Source organism: Stegodyphus dumicola, chromosome 11 (genome assembly GCF_044657685.1).
Source record: "Stegodyphus dumicola isolate Sdum_Otavi_A_Nest chromosome 11, ASM4465768v1".
In the NCBI taxonomy this organism is placed as follows: domain Eukaryota; kingdom Metazoa; phylum Arthropoda; class Arachnida; order Araneae; family Eresidae; genus Stegodyphus; species Stegodyphus dumicola.
Genome location: NC_140778.1, coordinates 65,033,714 through 65,054,206, shown reverse-complemented (window position 1 = coordinate 65,054,206; position 20,493 = coordinate 65,033,714). Strand labels below are relative to the sequence as shown.

Genomic DNA, 20,493 nt, shown 5'->3' with positions numbered 1-20,493 from the left:
TTTCCATCAATTAGCTATAAAGTTGCACATATTTTGCAGAAATTTAACTTTCGGGTTGTTTTTTCTCGCATCAATAAAATTCCAACTTCTATACTCAAGGACCCCATTCCGGATATGAATTCCTGAGGTATTTATAGGATTCCTTGCCAGTGTGGTTTAATTTACATTGGCCAAACTAAGAGAACCTTAAAATTTCGCGTCAAAGAACATGAGGCATATGTTAGAAAAAAGGAAACACAGAGGTCTTCTGTTGCTCAACATTGTTGGTCCGAAAATCACACTTTCAATTTTTCTGCTGCCAAAATTATTCAAAAAACATCTTCCATTGGAGAACTGGATTTTCTAGAGGCATTTCACATTCATAAAAATCTTTCTGTTCTAGTTAACGATCCTAATTCCAATCCAAATTTGCCTTCGGCTTTTAGAGAAATTATGTTTTAGTTCGGGTTTTGCCAACAGATGGCGCCACTTGCTTATTCTTGTCCAGGCTTTCTTATCTTATCTAATCATTATTTCCTATCTTGTTCATTTGCAGTTTTGCAGCTGAAGATGATGGTTCAGTAAAACCATTCCGGATATGAATTCCTGGGGTATTTATAGGATTCCTTGCCAGTGTGGTTTAATTTACATTGGCCAAACTAAGAGAGCCTTAAAATTTCGCGTCAAAGAACATGAGGCATATGTTAGAAAAAAGGAAACACAGAGGTCTTCTGTTGCTCAACATTGTTGGTCCGAAAATCACACTTTCAATTTTTCTGCTGCCAAAATTATTCAAAAAACATCTTCCATTGGAGAACTGGATTTTCTAGAGGCATTTCACATTCATAAAAATCTTTCTGTTCTAGTTAACGATCCTAATTCCAATCCAAATTTGCCTTCGGCTTTTAGAGAAATTATGTTTTAGTTCGGGTTTCGCCAACAGATGGCGCCACTTGCTTATTCTTGTCCAGGCTTTCTTATCTTATCTAATCATTATTTCCTATCTTGTTCATTTGCGGTTTTGCAGCTGAAGATGATGGTTCAGTAAAACCATCGAAACTAGTCCTGTGAAAATTTTGTAGGTATAACGCTGATTTTTGTTGTTTGACTTCTGAATTAGTATTTATTCGGCGTGTTATTTTGTCTTAATCACTGAATGCCATTCAGTATCTTAACACATTTTGAAAGCCGACTGCTGTTTCTGCAAGCAGCTTGTCAAAGAAGAACAGGCTGTAATGCAGTTTTCTGTAATGAACCGTAAAACTTCTAATTATACAGTTCGAAGGCTTTAATACTGTTGTTGCATCAGGTGGGAAAATTGCTACTTATACTAATTTCTGTTTTACGTTTGTAGGTGGGCTGTGTACTTGAAAATGTTGTCAAGCAAGTAAAACAAATGGAATATTTTCCAATCAAATCATTGTTAAGTAAAAATGCCAGATGCCAATAATGATAGTTTAATTAACTCTAGTAATTCTATCTAAAGTTAGCATATTTATTCTATTAATTCATTGTCTTGTACGTTATCTGTGCTATCTCTGCTTGTCATATATTCTGTACCCTTTTTTTTTATCTGAAAGAGAAATTCTGATACTGCAAATTTCAAAAGGCAGGCAGTTGTATTTGCTAAAATTTCTAAAAACAGTATGGCTGCTCAGCATTTCTCCGTAAATGAAAAACAAGTTCATGAGTGGAGAAAGCTGAGTGCATATTTTGGCAACAGATCTTTCCTTTTGTCTATGATGCAACAAACCAACTTATAAATTTTGAAAGTAAAAAATTCATATTCATAAAACAAATAACTCATTTCATCTAAATTAATCTTTTCATAAACTTACAAAAATGTAAAAAAGAAAAGTATAGTATTTAGCACGTTACTCTTTTGCCTGTTTAACAGAAAAGTGCCTATGTTTTTTCTGTGATTAGAGAAGACACCCATAGTTTTGCTTTAGAAAAAGTTAAAAAAATTCTTGGCTTATACATGGCAATACATGGTATTTACTGATTTATATAGTTTATTACACTGATTTTAAATATTTTCCTCTTATTTTATATGTATTTATATACAGGATTTTCGGGATCAACTATATGATATTTATTATTTGAATTTCATCTCACCGATTTCCCGACACAAACTTGAAGATCTGGCGAGTGCTTCAATACTAGCTGGATGTGTATCCTCAATAAATTCAGTTAGTTTCATTTATTTTGTTTGTATAAAATAAGTGTTTGAATAGCTTAACCTCTGTTTTTTATATGATTTCTTAACTTTTTTCTATAAAATAATTTAAGTTTTAAAAAATTAAGTTCTATTATGTTCTACTTTATTCTAATTAAAAATTAAGTTCTACTTTACAGTTTATTCTTAATATCTGTTTTCAGGTATTTGACCAATATCTAAATTTTATAACCATTGAAGATGATATGTACATATTACGGCACCATGATCGAAGTTCTTTAAACTACTTTGGTAAGAAAAGAAGTGTTTTTACTCAGTTGACAGAAATAATTATAAAATTCTTTTAACTAACATCAACAGAGCATAGGTTTATAAATAAATTTATGAAGAATGACTATAAAATATTGTGGCGTAAGATTAAGAACACTGTTTTAAAATAGAGCTAAATAACATTATAATACACAGAACAAATTTCCATTAAAAAGTATATTTTTAAACTTTTTTAAAGGGTGAATTTTACATAAACAGATAAACGATCTCTGGTGAAAAAATTTTAATACACTAATTGGAATTATTGCTACATTTATTTTCCTTCAATACAATTTTAAAACTATACGTGTTTTGCTTTGAAGTTTTTTATTTTTTTAAATGTTCAATTATTATTTATGCATATAAGAGCACATATTAGAACTTTAATCATGTAACTTTATTAAGTATAGGTATGTCCCCTATATATTTTATGCTATATATATATATTCCAAATCGTAACAGGCTGTAATATTAAATACAGTAACCAAGATATATCCAACACTGTCTTTCAGAGTTATTCTGACTATCAGTACAAGAAAGTTGTGCAACTTGGAGTAATGTTTTAATGCTTGTGTTATTATTGATGGAAAAGATGGATATTTTACTATTCAGATATATTTTGAAAATATGCTATACAGTAATGAAAATAATATACTCATAGTTCTCTTGAAGATTAGGCCAAATTAACAACCTTTTTCAGTCATACTTAAAAGAGAGAAAAAAATTGACTGTAAATGTGTTATAGAGTTAGGGTTGCATAACACAATTAATTAATAATTCTCTCTTTCTCTTTTTTTAATTAAGAAAAAATGTCAAATGTCCTTTATTTCAAAATTAAAAATCCCTTAAGTTTCCATTTCTCAAGCAGACCACTTGATTATTTAGAATAGCAAAAGTAAGCAAAGCAATAAAATTTTGCTGTAAAATGGGGACGACTACACCAGAGATATCTGAAATGTTATTTACAAGCATTAACATGATCCAGTCGGTGTTTTTTGTCAGTTATGGATGATTTCATGATGGGTACAAAATTGTTGATGATGAACCAAAGAGTGATTGTCCTTTACTGTCTCGAACAAATTAGAAAATTAAAAAGGTTCTGTGGTTGTTAACAAATTGCCACTTATCTCTCTGGATGATAAGTGATAAGGTATTTATGTATTATCTCATCGGCGATGAAGCTGTCACCAAATAGTAGGATTTATGACATTCATTCAAACTGTTTCTAGTTGATGATAGTTCTATAGAAACCACTGTGCTTATTGATAACCACTGTGACATTTATTGTTCTCTCGATGTTTAATGTTGATTTTCAGCTCAGTTGCTGAAGAACTAGAGAGGAAAAAAACTTGATTTAAATATTTTCAGTATTTTGACCAACTTAATAAGTTTCATCTTCAATGGATTATGTGATGATGAATTTTTTTGGTTTTCAAGTTGAACACTTGAAAAAAATTTGGTAAGTGGAATAAGTGCAGATTGGTTTTTGTAAAGTTAGAATTTAAACCTGTATGTTTTTGTACAGGATTATTCTTAATGCTAAAGCTTTGCATAGTTATTACTGTTTAATCGATATTAACTAGGATTCTAAGTTTCCTTGTAAATTTTCATTTTGATAAAATATTGTAGAAAGTGTTAAATACTTTCCATTTTCCCTCAAAAATGAAAAGTATAACTTTGAAAGAACATAACTTAAAAAGGCTTTGAAACCTTGTTTCATGTGTAAGGGGGTGAGGGCCGAATTATTAACAGATCTGCTACAAAAAACTTGGTTGTTTTAAGTGACGAAAACACGTGCATTCTTGTGTGGCATCTATGTCAAATAGCCCATATTAACTTGTAGCAGATTACTACATACTATCTATAAAAATTTTGCTAATGTTATAATGAAAATAAATGGTATATGTACTTGCCACATTTACGAAGGTACCTCGCTCCGCCTTAATGCAGAATCTCGAAGATTATTGAAGACTAAATAATTCTTTCTTCAGTGGTTAGTTATTCAGAATGTTTTAATGAAAATTCTATATTTGGCAAATTGTCGATTCAAAATCTGTTTAATAACAGTGGGATTTAGAGACAATTTAGGATAAACAAGACATAACACACTAATAATATCTGCTTCTTCATTTGATGTAAACCTCATTGATTCTCAGTAAGCCATGTTCTGTTTTTAACTGTTATTGCTGTATTTTTCCTTCTGTTTTGAGAAAAGTATTAAAATATGGAAATAGCATTCTACGGAACATAATCAGTGGATTGATTTCAAAGTTATAGTATCCTTCCTACGGAAAAAGTCTGTATTAATGGGCATGATGTGGTTAGCTGAATATGTCTGGCAAAACAATAATAGATTTTAAAAATTACCTGCAGGAAGTTTATACCCATGGCATTGTAAATGCATCTTGGAATAAAATCTAAAGGTAGTAACAAAATGGTAGAAATCAATGAAAATTTTTTTACGAGATGCAAAACAAAGCGGGGCAAATTTTGTTTGTTTACTAAAAAAAGAGGAGTCAGTTCATTCAGAATTATTGAAGGAATGATTAGTGCAACTTTGGCAGAGCCAAGTTCCATAGCTTTCTTTTACAGCTGATGGGATAATACGTAAGTACTGCTGATCAACTTAATATTAGTAAAGACATTGCTGTCAAAATCATTTTGGAAGAAATTGAAAACAAAAAATTATTTTTATTTTGACCTTTCACTTGTTGACTGTGGATAGAAAAAGGATTGAATTTTTCCATATCGTAATTTAATCCAAATAGCAGGAATTAATTTTTTTTTTATAAACCCCCCAAGCAGTTTGTGACTGGAGATAAAACTTGACATTTGCTTATGATTCTGATACAGCACAGCAATTATTTGCTTTAGTTGGAGAAGGTTTACCACAACCAAAAAACTTTGGTTTCAGAAATCTCAAATAAAAACCATATTTGTGAGTTTTTTTTTTTTTTTTTTTTTTTTTTTTTTTAATTATTTGCAAGGAATTTGTTCCTAAAAACAGATAGAGAATTCTATATTTTATTAAGATAGATTTCTAAAGAACATTTAGCAGAATTTATTTTTAAAAAATTCTAAAGGAAATTAGATTTTTAAATAAAATTTAGTAAATTCAGTTTACAAAACTCAATCAAATAACTGATTCCTGCTGTGCAAAACTACATTGCCATGCAATTCTATTCTTGTCAAGCAGTTTCTGGCAATGAAACAGGCCACAATTCTGCAATTCTTTTCACAGGGTTTGGCACCTGCACACAATTTCTCACCACCTCGAAAATCATTCTGATTGTACTAAAGTGATTCAGAAAATTGTAACCAGAGACTTAAACACCGATTAGTTTATTGAAGAAATTGAGCAGCTGTGGGAACATGTCAAATGTTCTGTAGACTTAACAAGGACTGTATATTGAAAGCTAAGAATGTTTTCATCTTTTATTTTTATTCAAACTTAATCCTAACATGCTGTAAATAATTTGTGTATCTAATAGTGATTGTTTTATCAGTTTGACTTCGCTGCTCATTGTAGAAATATCACACTATATGCTGTATCTACAAAAGTCCTAACCCTGGTAACCTAACCTTTGCAATTAGAAGTATACATATATATCCAGATACAAAAATGTTATAAATGATGGCAACATTTATGCTTTGGTGTTTTTAAATTTAAAGAAATCAGTTTTGTAGAAATTACAAAATTTAAATTTTGATATGTTTTTCCTAACCTAACTCATTCAGAAAAATTTTGTACTCAGTATAAAAAAAAGATAAAGTACAAAAAGTATTACTCCACGTGACAAAAACTGGCCCATATATTTGGTATTAAAATCAGAGATCATGTCTAAAGACCATGCACAAACTGAAGAGTAAAATGCTTGCATGTGTATGTAACTAAAAATAAAATATCAGTTTAATATTCCTGATGGTAATTGAGGGATGAAATTTCTGTGTTGATTGTCATGAAAAATATTGATCAGTATAGATTTCCTCAATATGGCTATCTTATTCACAGAATCTTAAAAAATTCATGCTTTTAACACTAGCATCCATCATAATATGGTTTATTCAGTATTCATGTGCAGCCAACTCATGGTATTACTTGCATAAATTTAAAAGGAAAAATATTTATACATTAATGAATTTTTCATATGATTACCAGATTATGATTTTAAAGTAATAAAACTTCATAAAAATATTAATAATGTATTTTAAACTTTCTGTGTGAAAATTCTTTCATCATAACAAGTGTAAGAAAATTATAAATTCACAAATCACAAAGTATCATAGAATGTTATTTAAGGGGGAAAAATCAACCTTGAGTTACTTTTATTTATTTAACCAACCTTTCAAGAGAAATTGAATATGAGATGTCAGGGATCACAAATTTTAAAATTTTTCTTTATTATAATATGGTGGCAGATATTTTTATTTATTTTGACAATTTCATATATTATACTCCATAATTTCATGTTATACCACTATTCCTTCCCTCAGTACACAGTTATAAATTTTTAGCCCAAAGGGAAAATTTGCCCAGAAGGGCTATTAATTTCATTTTAGCATTTTGCGTTGGTTCATTATAAATATCGGTTCACTTTTCATATTGTTGCCACCTACATTATATGTAGAGAAATTAAATAATGAAGAATCTGCATGAATGTGTGTAGGTTTCTTGCAGTGTGAAAAACAGCAGTACCTAGAGACATCAAATTTTGAATAATGTAGTCCTTCATTCGAATATGGGCATCTGGAAGCCCAAATTTGGAATTTGTTTTATTACCTGTTTCATATTTTATCAAGCATTAAAAAATTTTTCATTAGCAAACTCAACGATTTCAAAGCGAGTAATGGCATCACTATGAAAAAAGCATTTTTGTCTCCAGCACATGAGACTGTGTATCGGAAATTCTAAAGATATGATCTTTTAATATTTTGTGGTAGTGCTGTTGAACTGATTTTTATAGTTTAAGTGCAAAGAACATGATATTTAATAAGTAAGGGTAACGCACAAAATGTTAAAAAACGTCCCTTTGAGCATAATATAAAATCTGAAAGCTTTCAGATTTTTTTAACAAAGTATTCTAAATTTTTCCTCGACATATAAAAAGCATTTATCACCAGTAATTTTATTTGAGACCTGACACTATCTTTATTATAATTTTCCTATTATAATGGAAGTTACAGATTATGCACAATTGAATTTTATTTATGTGCAAGAAAAGTGTATACATTTGAATTGAGGAATCAGTGAGAACATATTGAACATCAATGAAACTTGCTCAAGGTTTGCATTATTGAGCTTGAATTTTATAAATTGTACTAGCAGGCCTCAGCCAAAGCAACATTTATAAGTTCTATGTACTCCTGAAAAGCAAATGTGTAGAAACATTTCAGTATGAATGAAAGCAGTTCATTCTTTCCAAGCAACAACTAATTCGTAAATACCGTAATTTCCGGAAGAAAGGTTGCATCAGCATAAACGCTGCACTCAAGAAAAATGGCGGGGAAAAAATTAAAATTACACAGAAACACCGCAATAGATTAAATTGTGCGTGACGTCGTCGTGAGCTGTATAGATGCAAAATCTCAACCTAAGTCCTATGACATATCAGTTAAATAAAATGCATGAAATGAAACCATAACTCAAAAATAAAGTAAAGGTAAGAACTGTAGAAAATATATTTACGTTCACATATATACTTATATGTACATATAAAAAATGTTGCAACAACGAAATATTAAGTTTGGATGACAAAAGGAAATTTTAAATTTTACTTACAAAAGGAATTACAATAAACTATACATCACATGAAGCCATCAAAATCTGATTCTTCATTATCTGAATTAAAAAGATTTAGTAAATCCTGATCTAATTCCAAGTCTTCCAGATCGTCACATTCATCCTCTTGGTTTACAGTCTGTTTATCTAAGTATATAATTTCAGCTTCTTTGAACCCTGCTATTATTGACAATGTTTTTACCTATTTCCATGCAATTCCTACCCACTTTGCAACTTCTTAATAAGATGCTCTATGCATTTTACTGCTTTTGGTATACGTATGCAATCCTTCACTCATCCAACACTCCCACCGCTTTCGGACTTCAGCTTTGAAGGATTTATTACCTGACAAATCTAATGGTTGTAAGATTTTTGTCAAACCACCAGGAATTATTGCTACAGTCGTAGACAATTTTTGACATCTGGTTTTCAATGACTCAAGTGAATGAGCACGCATGGAATCCATTATCAATAACCCTTTTGGTTGGAAAAAAGATCCCATACGACACTGCCAAATTTTTTGTAGCCACTCATGCATGATTGTTTCGCACATCCAGTCGTTCTCGTTTGCACAAATAATTACGCCATTAGGAAAATCTCCCTTCAGAATAGTCTTTCGTTTAAAAATGATCATCGGCTTTAGCTTGTCACCATTTGCGGCACAAGCTAACACACATGTAAATGACGTTCTTTCATGCCCCATTGTAAGCACAGATACAGTTTTTGCACCAGTTTCATCAACAGTTCTGTTTGCAGGAGAGTCGAAAGCTAATGGTGTTTCATCCATATTTATTATCTGTGACCGAAGGATTTTTTTTTTTTTTTTTTTTTTTTTTTTTTTTTTTTTTTTTTGTCAATAATATCTGTCACATATTTTAGAAAAGATGCCTTTTTATCCTGCCAGTCCATTGGTAATTGTTGCCCGACTGTTGTTCTAGTACGCACAGAAATATTTTTTCTTTTCAAAAAATCTGCTACACCAGCAAGGCCCTGAAATCATTTAGGTTCATTTGTTTTGCTATAAATTTTGCTTGTAAGCGAATTTTTACAGTTGAAATTGCTATTCCCTTTCCTCATTGCTCCTTTATCCAGTTTGCACGGTCGTCCCCTAGATTCGGCCACCTTATAGTACTACTTCTTTTGGCTCATTTCTGTTGTGGCATATATTTAAGAAGTTCTTTTTCAGTTCTCCAATGTCAAATACATCTCTCGTCCACTTCAAACTCTTGAGTTTCTGCTCTATTTCCAATTTGTTCAGCACATGAAATTACATTAAGCTTAAAACCAGCAGTATAGCTTCTGTGCCGTTTAGGTGACATTTTCAAAAAATTTCTGCTCCCTTGTTACTTAAAAACTATCCAACAAGTACTTGTACCCAAACTGATGGGATCTGTATCTGGCAGAATACCAAGAAAAATCGATTCTTGCTGAAGGGGAAATATGTCAGAGTTCGTTATTGTGAGGCAGGTGGAGTCGTCCGCCTTTGAAAAAATTGCAGAAAAGGCAGGGGTGGGAGAGGATGGATCCTGGAAGATTCATCGAATGGCAGAGGAGAGAGACTATTCAAACTGATGAGAATGTTGATTTGAAAGGGGGAAGAATGTTATTGTTCTGAGATCTCATTTAGGGTGAATAAGGCATGTAGGTCTGTTCAAGGGAAAGAATGTAAACAAAATAACTTTCGCAAAAAGCAACTGAGTGGTCTTTTATGTGGAAACAGCACCAGTCTATGAACAATGACTAGGCCATCCAAACTATGTGCAATGTCCATCATAGGAAATATTTTATTTTTAGTGCACCTAAACGCCACACCCACTGAAAATTTAAGTTTTAAACGCGTAAACACAGCGGCGTTTCTTCTGGAAATTACGGTACTTTTTTATTTCCAAATCAGGAAATAAAAACTTTTGACACTTCAGGTTAATATGTATGATGTCATAATTTAAATATAATATAATATAAAAACTTCTCAATATCGATAAAAGAATTAATGTGGCATTAATATATTGTATCACTTGAAACAAAAAAGTTGCCAGCAGCAGCTGTTTATGTAAAATGCTGACATTAATGAAAAATTTTTGACATAGAATGACGTCACATGCAATTGTGTTCTTTCTTCAAAGTCAGAATATGACCTTATATAATAATATGTTTCAAGTTTGGCAATGTTATTTTTATTTCATATTTTGTAAAACTTTCAATTTTTTTATTAACAAAGTCTATGATTTGAAAGCGAGCAGTGGCAACACTTTTAGAAATAGGCAATTTTTATCTCTAGAGCGCAACACTGTTGCCAAATAAGTGTGAAAATTAGCATTTTTAGAGTTTTTAATAAATATCTCGGCTGATTAAATACGTTCAAAGATGGGAGCAGTCGAAATGTCTTCCCATGAATTTTTGAAATGAGAAATAATATATTTGTTTGGCAATGTTATTTTTATTAAATTTTTTTTTTATTAAGAAACTCTGCAATTTGAAAGCAAGCACTGGCAACACTTCTCAAAATAAAGCAGATTTTCATCTCCAGCATGCGAGAGTGTTATCACTTGGAAAAATAAGGGCAAAAATTAGCATTTTCAAAGTTTTTAATTAATATCTAATTAAAGTCATTTGAAGATGAGAATGGTCGAAATGGCTTCCCATGAGTTTTGGAATCCGGGAGAGTACCTCTCTCAAAGTTCAACTCCCCGCCATTCTGGAGGCTATAATGCCACAAACAAACAGACAGATGCGCACAGATTTTAATAGTATAGATTTCCAGGAGGTTCTTTCTCCGTAAAAAGAGAGACAAATTTTATTACTTTATAAACTGATGTTAAAGCTACTATAGATTTTTTTCAATTGTTATATTTATGTATGTATTTAATTTTTTCAGCTGTAAATAGAGGTGATGTTAAAGACACAGAAATAGAACAGATCATAGATAATATTGTCGATAGCCTATTTTCTGTATTTGTTACATTAGGTAAGTTATGTGATCCTCTTCAATGTTTTATTTCTTATAACATTTTTTCAAGGTTTTAATGGGCATAAACTTTAATTTCCTCCTAAATTTTATTGATACTTTTCAGAAAATAAGTAAGCTCAATCAATAGAATTTTGCACTAGGGAATAATCGCTTTGTTTGGGAATACACTTATATGTGAAGAGTTTTTTTACTGACCTTTCACCACTTTACTAATTATTCTGAGATAACTCGGTTGTCAAACAAATTTAACGAGTTAACTTGTGATTCATGGTTCATGATACACTGGACAGACCCCTGTTTTATGCTTTATAGAAACATTGCTTGCACATTTAAATCTTCTTAAATTTCTACTCTGAGAGGGGGAAAAATTGCTGCATCAAGTTGCTAGTCAGTGAAATTTAAGGAAACGAATATTTATCATATGGCAGTTTCAGGAGTGTGTATAGAAGTATGTGTAAATTGAATTAGCAAACTAAGGTTGGGGAGGGCTGGAAATACTAGGTAGGTGTTGTTTAATGTGATTACATACATAACATCTTTAATACATAACATCTTTGACCGGTGCTTTAACCCTGATCTTAATACTCGGATGGCATCCCAACTTATCAGAAGAGAGCATTTAGGGCTGAATTACCCATTAACCACTTATCTAGTTGACTTAACTTAAATGTCAAAAATTTGTGGAAAATAATTATCACGAGTTAACTCATGATTCGTGCTTCATAAAAGACTTATTTATTCCTAACAAACTCTGGATGTGGTTTTGCGGTCATGCTAGTGACCTTGACGACATTTTGTTATGAGAATATGTGAGTTTTATGCCATGCTTCTTTCCACTCAGCATCCTGGTGCCTGTAGGCTATTTTCTGTGTCAAGTGTGTTAGGTTAGTAATTAAGCCAGTTTTGCAATTTAGCAGAAGGTATATGAATTAGAACTTGTAAATTCATTCTTTCAGGGCTTTGTTCAAAATTCTTGTAGAAACACTCCATTTTTGCCCAGATTGTAATGTGCCTTTGTTTGTTGTGCCATGCTTCAAGGTCTACTGCACTGTTTCTAATTCAAACTAAAATTGTTGTGTATTTTTCACATTCTATATCTTCTCAATCATATCTTTTACATTTTCTGTATACAGATAGATATTTAATTTATGATTACAGTTGAATCCGGTTAATTGGACCACCGGATAATCAGACCAGCCGCTTTTTTGGACCGAATCCTAAAGAACCAAAACAAATCATTTGTACATAAACCAAATATTATTCGCTTATTTGGATCAAAATTCCATTTAATCGGACCAAGAAACATAAAAGCAAATAAGAAACAGAAGCCACAAGTCGGCTGCTTGCAGCGAATGTACAAGTAGTCCGCGACATATGGGAGGATCTGTAGCTGCGCTCCCCATGAGAATGCTTTATCAAAGGTCAGGAATTCCTTAAAGTGTATGACAAGAACAAAACCAGTGGGAGGTGAACATGCTCACCATTTTTTTTTACCTTTCTTAAAACAGAGCCACCAGTAGCCGCCAGCGAGGTTATTGGTCCCACTGCGTCTCCGATTTTTGGAGAAATAAACGATAGAGTGTCCAGCTCTCCCGCCTGTCAATCATGATTACAGTTTACACGAGAAAGCTATCATTTCACCACTCTTTTGGGATGATTTGATTGGAGAGCATTTTATCTCTCTCTTGACCTCAACATCTTGACCCCGAAACACCAGGGTTTCTTCAGACCACTTTTAGTCAGTGAACTGTGCATGTGTCTTGTCTTCCCTGCCAAAATGCCATGACAGGACTTAACATTAGCTCAAAAAAATTGGTTTCCTGGATAAGATCAAACAACAACCACGAAACACTGGTCGGTATCGGTTGGTGGAAATTACCAGATTGGCAAAGACTACAATTTCGCGCTTGATAAAACAAGAGAATGAGCTGCAAAATGAATGGGCACAATGTGAAGGACGAAAAATATGAAATTCCAAAAAAATGAAAGTATGAAGTAAAGGATCCAGATGTCGATGAGGCCCTTAATGAATGGTTTGTCATTGTTACTGGATGAGCTGTGCGAATAATGTTAAAATGCGAAGCAGAAGAACTCGCTAAAAAGCTGGGCCACAATGATTTTAAAGCTATGGACGGTTGGTTGTCTCGATGGAAATCTAGATATGACATCAAATTCAAAAGAGCACATGCCGAGAAAGAAAGTGCTGATAATGCAGATGCTGAAGAATGGAAACCAAGAAAACTGCCCAAGCTTCTTGAAAATTTTTCAGCAGATGACATCTACAGTGCTGATGAAACCAGGCTGTATTATCGTGCTATACTGAACGGCTCATTAAGTTACAAACATGTTGCACTCTCTGACTCCAAAAAACCGATGGATCACGAAACTGTCTTGTGCTGCTTAAACATGTCAGGAACGGACAAGAGGAAGCTGTTCATTATAGGAAAAAGCCCTAAGCCGTGCTGCTTTAAAGGACTTAGGATGGACAGTTTACCAGTTGTGTATCGTGTGAACAGAAATGCGTGGATGACATCTGAACTTATTAAAGAATGCCTGAAGGATTGGGACAGAGAGTTACAATGCCGGTCGAGAAAAGTGCTGCTTCTTCTTGACAATTGTGCAGCCCATCCTCATTTAGATTGCTTAAAAAACATTCAACTGGAATTTCTATCTCCCAGCTTTGTTCCAGCCAGTGGACATGGATATCATCAAAGACCCTTTATCTTGAAAGGTTAGTTAATTACATCCTTGAAGCAATTGAAGAAAGTTTGCTGACCTCGGTGTCAAAATCCAGCGAAGTCAGTGTAAAGGTCACCATCTTACAAGCAGTTACATTTGTGGCCGACAGCAGACGAAAAGTGAGCAATGAGACAATTCAGAACTGTTTTTCTCACTGTGGCTTTAAGCACTTGGTTTTGGAGATGGATGTGGACATGCTCATTGAAAGTGAAAATGATGATGGACATGTGGAACTTCCACAGGTAAAAAATTGCAAACAATTTTTATCCATCGACAAAGAGCTTCAATGCTACGATGAAAATGGAGATTACGACGCAGCAATCGTTGCTTGAGTTATAGCAAAACACACAACTGCATCTGAAGACCAAGTAAGTGATGATGATGCCGCTAATAAGTTGGTGCAAGTGACAATACAGGATGCAAGGAAATGCATTGAAACTTTGCGTCAGTATTTCATGCAGGAAGAAAATGAAGACAGTCCCATTACTGTGTTAGATGTTTGTGGCGATTTCATTCACATGCAATCTGTCAAGAGAACGCGTCACATCATTTTGGATAAGTTCTTGAAATGTTGACTGGAACTTGGTGAAAACTTGTTTATATTGTGCTTCGCATGCTGAGTATCGTGGAGATCTTTTCTTAGAATTTGCTTCTAAATTGATTTTCTTAATAAAAACTTTCGACTTGTAGTTCTTGTTTGTACATGTATGTTCACCATACATGTTGATGTACGTGTGAGTAACACGTGCATACGAAAATATCCCTAACATTAACTAAGAAAGCCGAAATCTTAGTTAAGATAGACATGTTACAATTAATAATCAAATTTAATAAGGAAAAGTAACAGTTGCCGGGTACATTATAACAGCTTAAGAAATTCAGAGCACAGTACAGATGCGAGTACACAAGTTCACATATCTCGGCGAAGCAGAGATGCACACATTTGTTGAAGTAGTTCCACTTGACTGCCGGGGAAAATTCTTCTCTCCCCGTCAGCCTGTAGGTTTTCCAAACGGGTTTACTGTTTCGCCAATTGGCGCTTTTCTGTACAGTTTTTAAGTCCGTATCGCCTGTTTGGCGCTGCCGCTGCATACTCTCTCTGCAGTGTCAACGAAATGTGACATACCGATGCGGGGGTCGGATTAATCGTCCAGAACGGGTGATACAATTGTCCGAAGTTTTTTTCACACTCTTGGAAGCAACTTGAGAAGAGTCCATGGTTACAAAAGCGGGTTTCAGTCTATCTATGGAGATCATTTGCTTAGCCCCTTTTATTTCGAGATCAAACGTTTTATCTTGTCTTTCTAGCATCTTAAATGGTCCATCATAAGGAGTTTGAAGTGGTTTTCTAACTCTGTCGTGTCGAACAAACACATATGTGGACTTGTGAAGGCGTGGATGAATGAAACATGTTCGCTGGCTGTGGCTAGAAGTCGTGGTCGGGCGGACACTGGCAAAGTGAGATTTTAAATCCTCCACAAACTGTTTGGGGGACGCATCCAGAGGTGTCGGATTGAAAAATTCTCCTGGGAGACGGATAGTCTTTCCATACACCAGTTCAGAAGTGGTTGCTCCTATGTCCTCTTTGAGAGCGGCGCGGAAACCCATCAGCAGCGTTGGAAAGGCAGCCACCCAATCACTGGTATCGTGCGCTTTTAAGGCAGCTTTCAAAGGACGGTGGAATTCCTCGATCAGTCCATTCGCCTGTGGGTGGTACGGAGACGTCCTGATCCTCTTGATTTCCAATAATTGGGAAAGGGCTCGAAATAAGCCGCTTTCAAACTGTCGCCCTTGGTCGGTAGTAATAACAGTCGGACAACCAAATCGAGTAATCCAGTGGTCACAGAAAGCCTGTGCTACTGTGCGTGCTGTTATGTCTGGTATGGGTACTGCTTCGGGCCATCTAGTAAATCTATCTATCATAGTTAGACAGTAATAATTATTTTGAGAAGGAGGTAGGGGACCAACAAGGTCAAGGTGGACGTGATTAAACCTCTGTGATTGGTCTGGAAACTTCATTAACGGGGTTCTAGTATGCCTGCTTACTTTTGCTTTCTGGCACGGAATGCACTGCCGTGCCCATTTCGCGCAATCTTTGCAGATGGAAGACCAAACAAACCGTGAACATACTAACTTTGTTGATGCGCGAATGCCGGGGTGAGACAAATTGTGCAAGGTGGCAAAAACTTTCTCACGGAATGCCGGAGGAATGTAAGGGCGGGCGTTACCTGTTGACACATCACAATATATCGGTAAGCTACAATTCGGTAAGGTAAGTTTTTTGAGATGTAGAACTTTTGACTCTTTAAGCAATGTTTGTAACTCTGGGTCGATTTCTTGCATTTTAGCGATTTCCTCATAGTCGATAGGGTTAGGCATGCTTATTGCTTCTATACGCGAAAGTACGTCGGCAGCGATATTCCCCGAACCTTTTATATGGCGAATTTCAGTGGTGAATTGTGAGATCACCAGATATTAAGTCTATATGGTGAATCACCAGATATTAAGTCTAACTGCCGAGCCTGATGAGGTGAACACTTATCCAAACGCTGTCGGAATGCATACGTGAGCGGTTTGTGATCGGTGATTAAAGAAAAGTTCCATGCTTCCAACATATGCTTAAAATGCCTAATAGCAGCATAAGCTGCCAATAGCTCTCGATCATACGCACTATAGTTCCTTTCCGCCTGCGAAAGCTTGAGAAAAATGCGAGAGGCTGTAAATTTCTATCAACTATTTGTGATAGCGTTCCACTGATCGCGAAGTCTGATGCATCAACCTGTAAAACCAACTGGGCATCTTTCTTCGGGTGTGCCAAAAGAACAGCATTAGCGATTAGCTGTTTGCACTTTTGAAATTCACTCCGCGCTTCCTCAGACAAATTCAGGATTGTCTTATCATTTTTCTTAGCCCCTTTTAAATATGAAGTTAATTGTATTTGATTCTGGGCTACGTTGGGTAAAAATCGACGGTAAAAATTTAAAAATCTCTGCAAATCTTTTACCGTTTTAGGAAGTGGGTAGTTAAGTATCGGTTCCACTTTGTTCGTCAGAGGCTTGGTACCATCTTTATTGATTATATGGCCTAAAAAAGATATTTCCGGAATGCCGAAAACACATTTCGAAGCGTTAATTGTCAATCCATATGAAGTTTAATCTTTCAAAAACAGTACGTAGGTGAGATTTATGCTCATCTTCCGTATCACTAAATATCAAAATATCATCTAAGTAGACGTAGGCGAATTTTAGATCTCCAAGAATTTCGTTGATAAACCTTTGAAAGGTTTGAGCTGCTCCGCACAGTCCGAAATTTAAAAACGGAAATTCGAAAAGACCAAATGGGGTGCAAACTGCAGTTTTCGGTATATGATCTGGATGGACTGGTATATGATGATATGCCCAAACGATATCAATTTTTGAAAAAATTGTCTTTCCGCTAAGCGTATTATTAAAGTCTTGTAAATGCGGGATAGGGTATCTGTCGGGTTCGGTGCACGCGTTTAGTTTTCGGTAGTCTCCTACTGGCCGTATGTCGCCCGAACTTTTAGAAACTACATGAAGAGGTGATGACCATGCTGATTTTGATGGTCTACAAATACCTTGATCTATCATAAATTGAAATTCTTTTTTTACTGCTTTGTATAACTTAGGGCTTAACCTACGCGGTTTACTGTGCACAGGAGGACCGTTTGTTTCGATGTAATGAACCGTACTATGCTTTATTCTACCCGAATTGGATTTTAACTTCAGTACTTCCGGAAAGTCTTTCAAGATTCTGTGATATGGTGAATCACCGGATATTAACTTTACCGAAAAATAATTTTTAGAATCGGAAAGAGAACCAATACGAGTTAATTTCGTAGTATTATCGATAAGCCTACCTCGTTTTAAATCAATTAAAAGATCAAAATGCCTTAAAAAGTCGGCTCCTATTATAGGCACTGGTACATCGGCGATTAAAAACTTCCAAGAAAAGTTTCGTCTAAGTCCTAAATTCACAGTTAACAATTTTGTTCCATACGTAGAAATTCTGGAATCATTTGCGGCAAATAATTGAAGCGAATCAGGATGCATTTTCTTAAACTTAGAAGAATCAATCAAAAAGTTTAAATTTAATCTGTTATCGTAAACATGTAAACGACATGAATGCGCGACTGCCGATGAATTTCGATCGACAGCCACTACTACTAGTTTTCCTGGGCCGTAGTGTTCTGAGAAAAGGAACAAGGTGCTCGACATTTTCGTGCATTATTACCGAATCGCGAATGAAAATAACAATAATTGTTCACACGCTCTCGGGAATGCCCACGCGAAAAACTACGTGCTGTGTTATGTTGATCCCGGGGGAAATTATTCCTCGTTTTTCCGCGGGAGAGTCGCTTGACTTGTTTACTTAGGGCAGAGATTTCACTCCTTAAGGCCTTAAGCTCCTCGAGGGGGGCACCAGAATCGTTAGGGTTTCTGGGGGAACTCGCCGAAGCTGCCTGGACCGCGAACACGCTGTTGTTCGTTGGCGTGCGCACTTCAGCTATCTTATCAGCCATTTTTGCTAAATTGTCTAAGGATTCCGAACTTATTGATAAAATGGCATGCACCTTGGAAGGTAACCTTTGCAGCCATAATGATTTTAAAAATTCGTCAGTTATACAGTTTCCACCCAATTCTCTCATTTTTCTCAATAAGTGAGATGGTTTGTCGTCCCCTAAATGCAATTCAGAAATAAGTCTGCGTATTTGCTCGCTTTCCGAATCTGAGAATTCTACTATTAACCTAGCTTTAAGGGCATCATATTTAGCCGTCGCTGGGGGATTAAATAAAATATCTGATACTGCGGAAAGAGTTTCAGGGTCTATCGAAGAAACCACGTGGTTGTATTTTGTACTATCGCTACTAATCTTCGCTAAAGCAAAGTTACTTACAACTTGAATAAACCAAAGTTTAACATTTTTTTTCCATAAAGGGGGAATTTTAACTGCCACGTGTGAGATTTGTGGCTCCTGAACCACCATATTCGATTCCTCGTTGGTTTGGCCTTCCGATCCTGGCATGGTTGCCAATTATAAATATATCGTAAATCGTAAACTTAATGTTTTGCACTATACCTTATCAAAACAGTATCAATTTAGAATAAAATAATGAAGACATTCAATATCTCAATAAAAGTGTGAGCACAAATATTACCCAAAGATCAATTTTAAACAATCAATAATTAAATTAAAACTATAATTTTAGAGCAAAACATATCACAAAAACATAATTAAGACCAATCACAGATAATTAAAAAAATTTGACCACATACCTGTAAATCCTCCTTAAGTGTGATAAACCACGTGTAATCCGTACAATAAAATGAGGAGGAAATAAATAGGGTGGAGCCTTTATCAGTCATAAGGAAGAGCATTGGCATCAAAATAAGGCATATTTTTAGTTTTTTAACAAAGATTGAGACAGATAGTCATTAGGGATCGAAACAGAAGGAGCGAGGGACAGGGTCACCAATGATGTACGTGTGAGTAACACGTGCATACGAAAATATCCCTAACATTAACTAGGAAAGCCGAAATCTTAGTTAAGATAGACATGTTACAATTAATAATCAAATTTAATAAGGAAAAGTAACAGTTGCCGGGTACATTATAACGGCTTAAGAAATTCAGAGCACAGTACAGATGCAAGTACACAAGTTCACATATCTCGGCGAAGCAGAGATGCACACATTTGTTGAAGTAGTTCCACTTGACTGCCGGGGAAAATTCTTCTCTCCCCGTCAGCCTGTAGGTTTGCCAAACGGGTTTACTGTTTCGCCAATTGGCGCTTTTCTGTACAGTTTTTAAGTCCGTATCGCCTGTTTGGCGCTGGCGCTGCAATGTATACCGCACAATAAAGATAATAATTACATTTTAGTACATGATTTACATGTACATTTACTGTTTGCTACATATAGCACGTCCCGTCTTACAACATAGAACATGTTCATGTCATTGGACCAGCCAGTTATTAGGACCAAAATGATCACTTCCCGATGTGGTCCAATTAACCGGAATCGACTGTATTAAAATTCAAAGATATTTTTAAATTATTTTTTATGTTCATTCTAACTAAAACATGAATTAACTTGGGATAATTATTTAGCACTTATCGTGTGTCATAAAATATTAAAAAATATGAAATTTTGGAAAAATATTTGTTAAATCTTTTGTATCTCATTGCACTAATTGAAAGTACATACTTTAAAAAAAAAAAAAGGGATAATTTTTGCATGGAAAGTGAAAAATAAAGTTTTAGTTAAGTGGTTAAACTGCTATTCTGATCAGAAAATAATTTTATTTGCTTATTTTGATAATTTTTGCTATTCTTTTCATGCAACTTTTATAGAAGAAACACAATTGCAGTTTGTAAGAGAAATAATGGAAAGTTTCTTATAATGAAAATGTATTTTTGTAAAAAAAAAAAAAAAAAAGTTAGATTACACAACTTTTTAAAGAAACACAACAGAAATAAAGATCATTGAAATAGTTTCATAATTCCTTCCTTATTATGT

General features: G+C 34.4%; 1 protein-coding gene across 2 annotated transcripts in view; it reads left to right on the top strand.

Moving 5' to 3' along the window:
- Slh (sec1 family domain containing Slh) overlaps positions 1–20,493 on the top strand; it is a 97,168-nt gene that overhangs the window by 25,088 nt on the left and 51,587 nt on the right. For both annotated transcript variants that reach the window (XM_035368093.2, XM_085826776.1), the window contains exons 5-7: positions 2,049–2,171; positions 2,362–2,449; positions 11,122–11,211. In XM_035368093.2, coding sequence (XP_035223984.1) covers positions 2,049–2,171; positions 2,362–2,449; positions 11,122–11,211 — 301 coding nt within the window. The remainder of the gene's footprint in view (positions 1–2,048; positions 2,172–2,361; positions 2,450–11,121; positions 11,212–20,493) is intronic.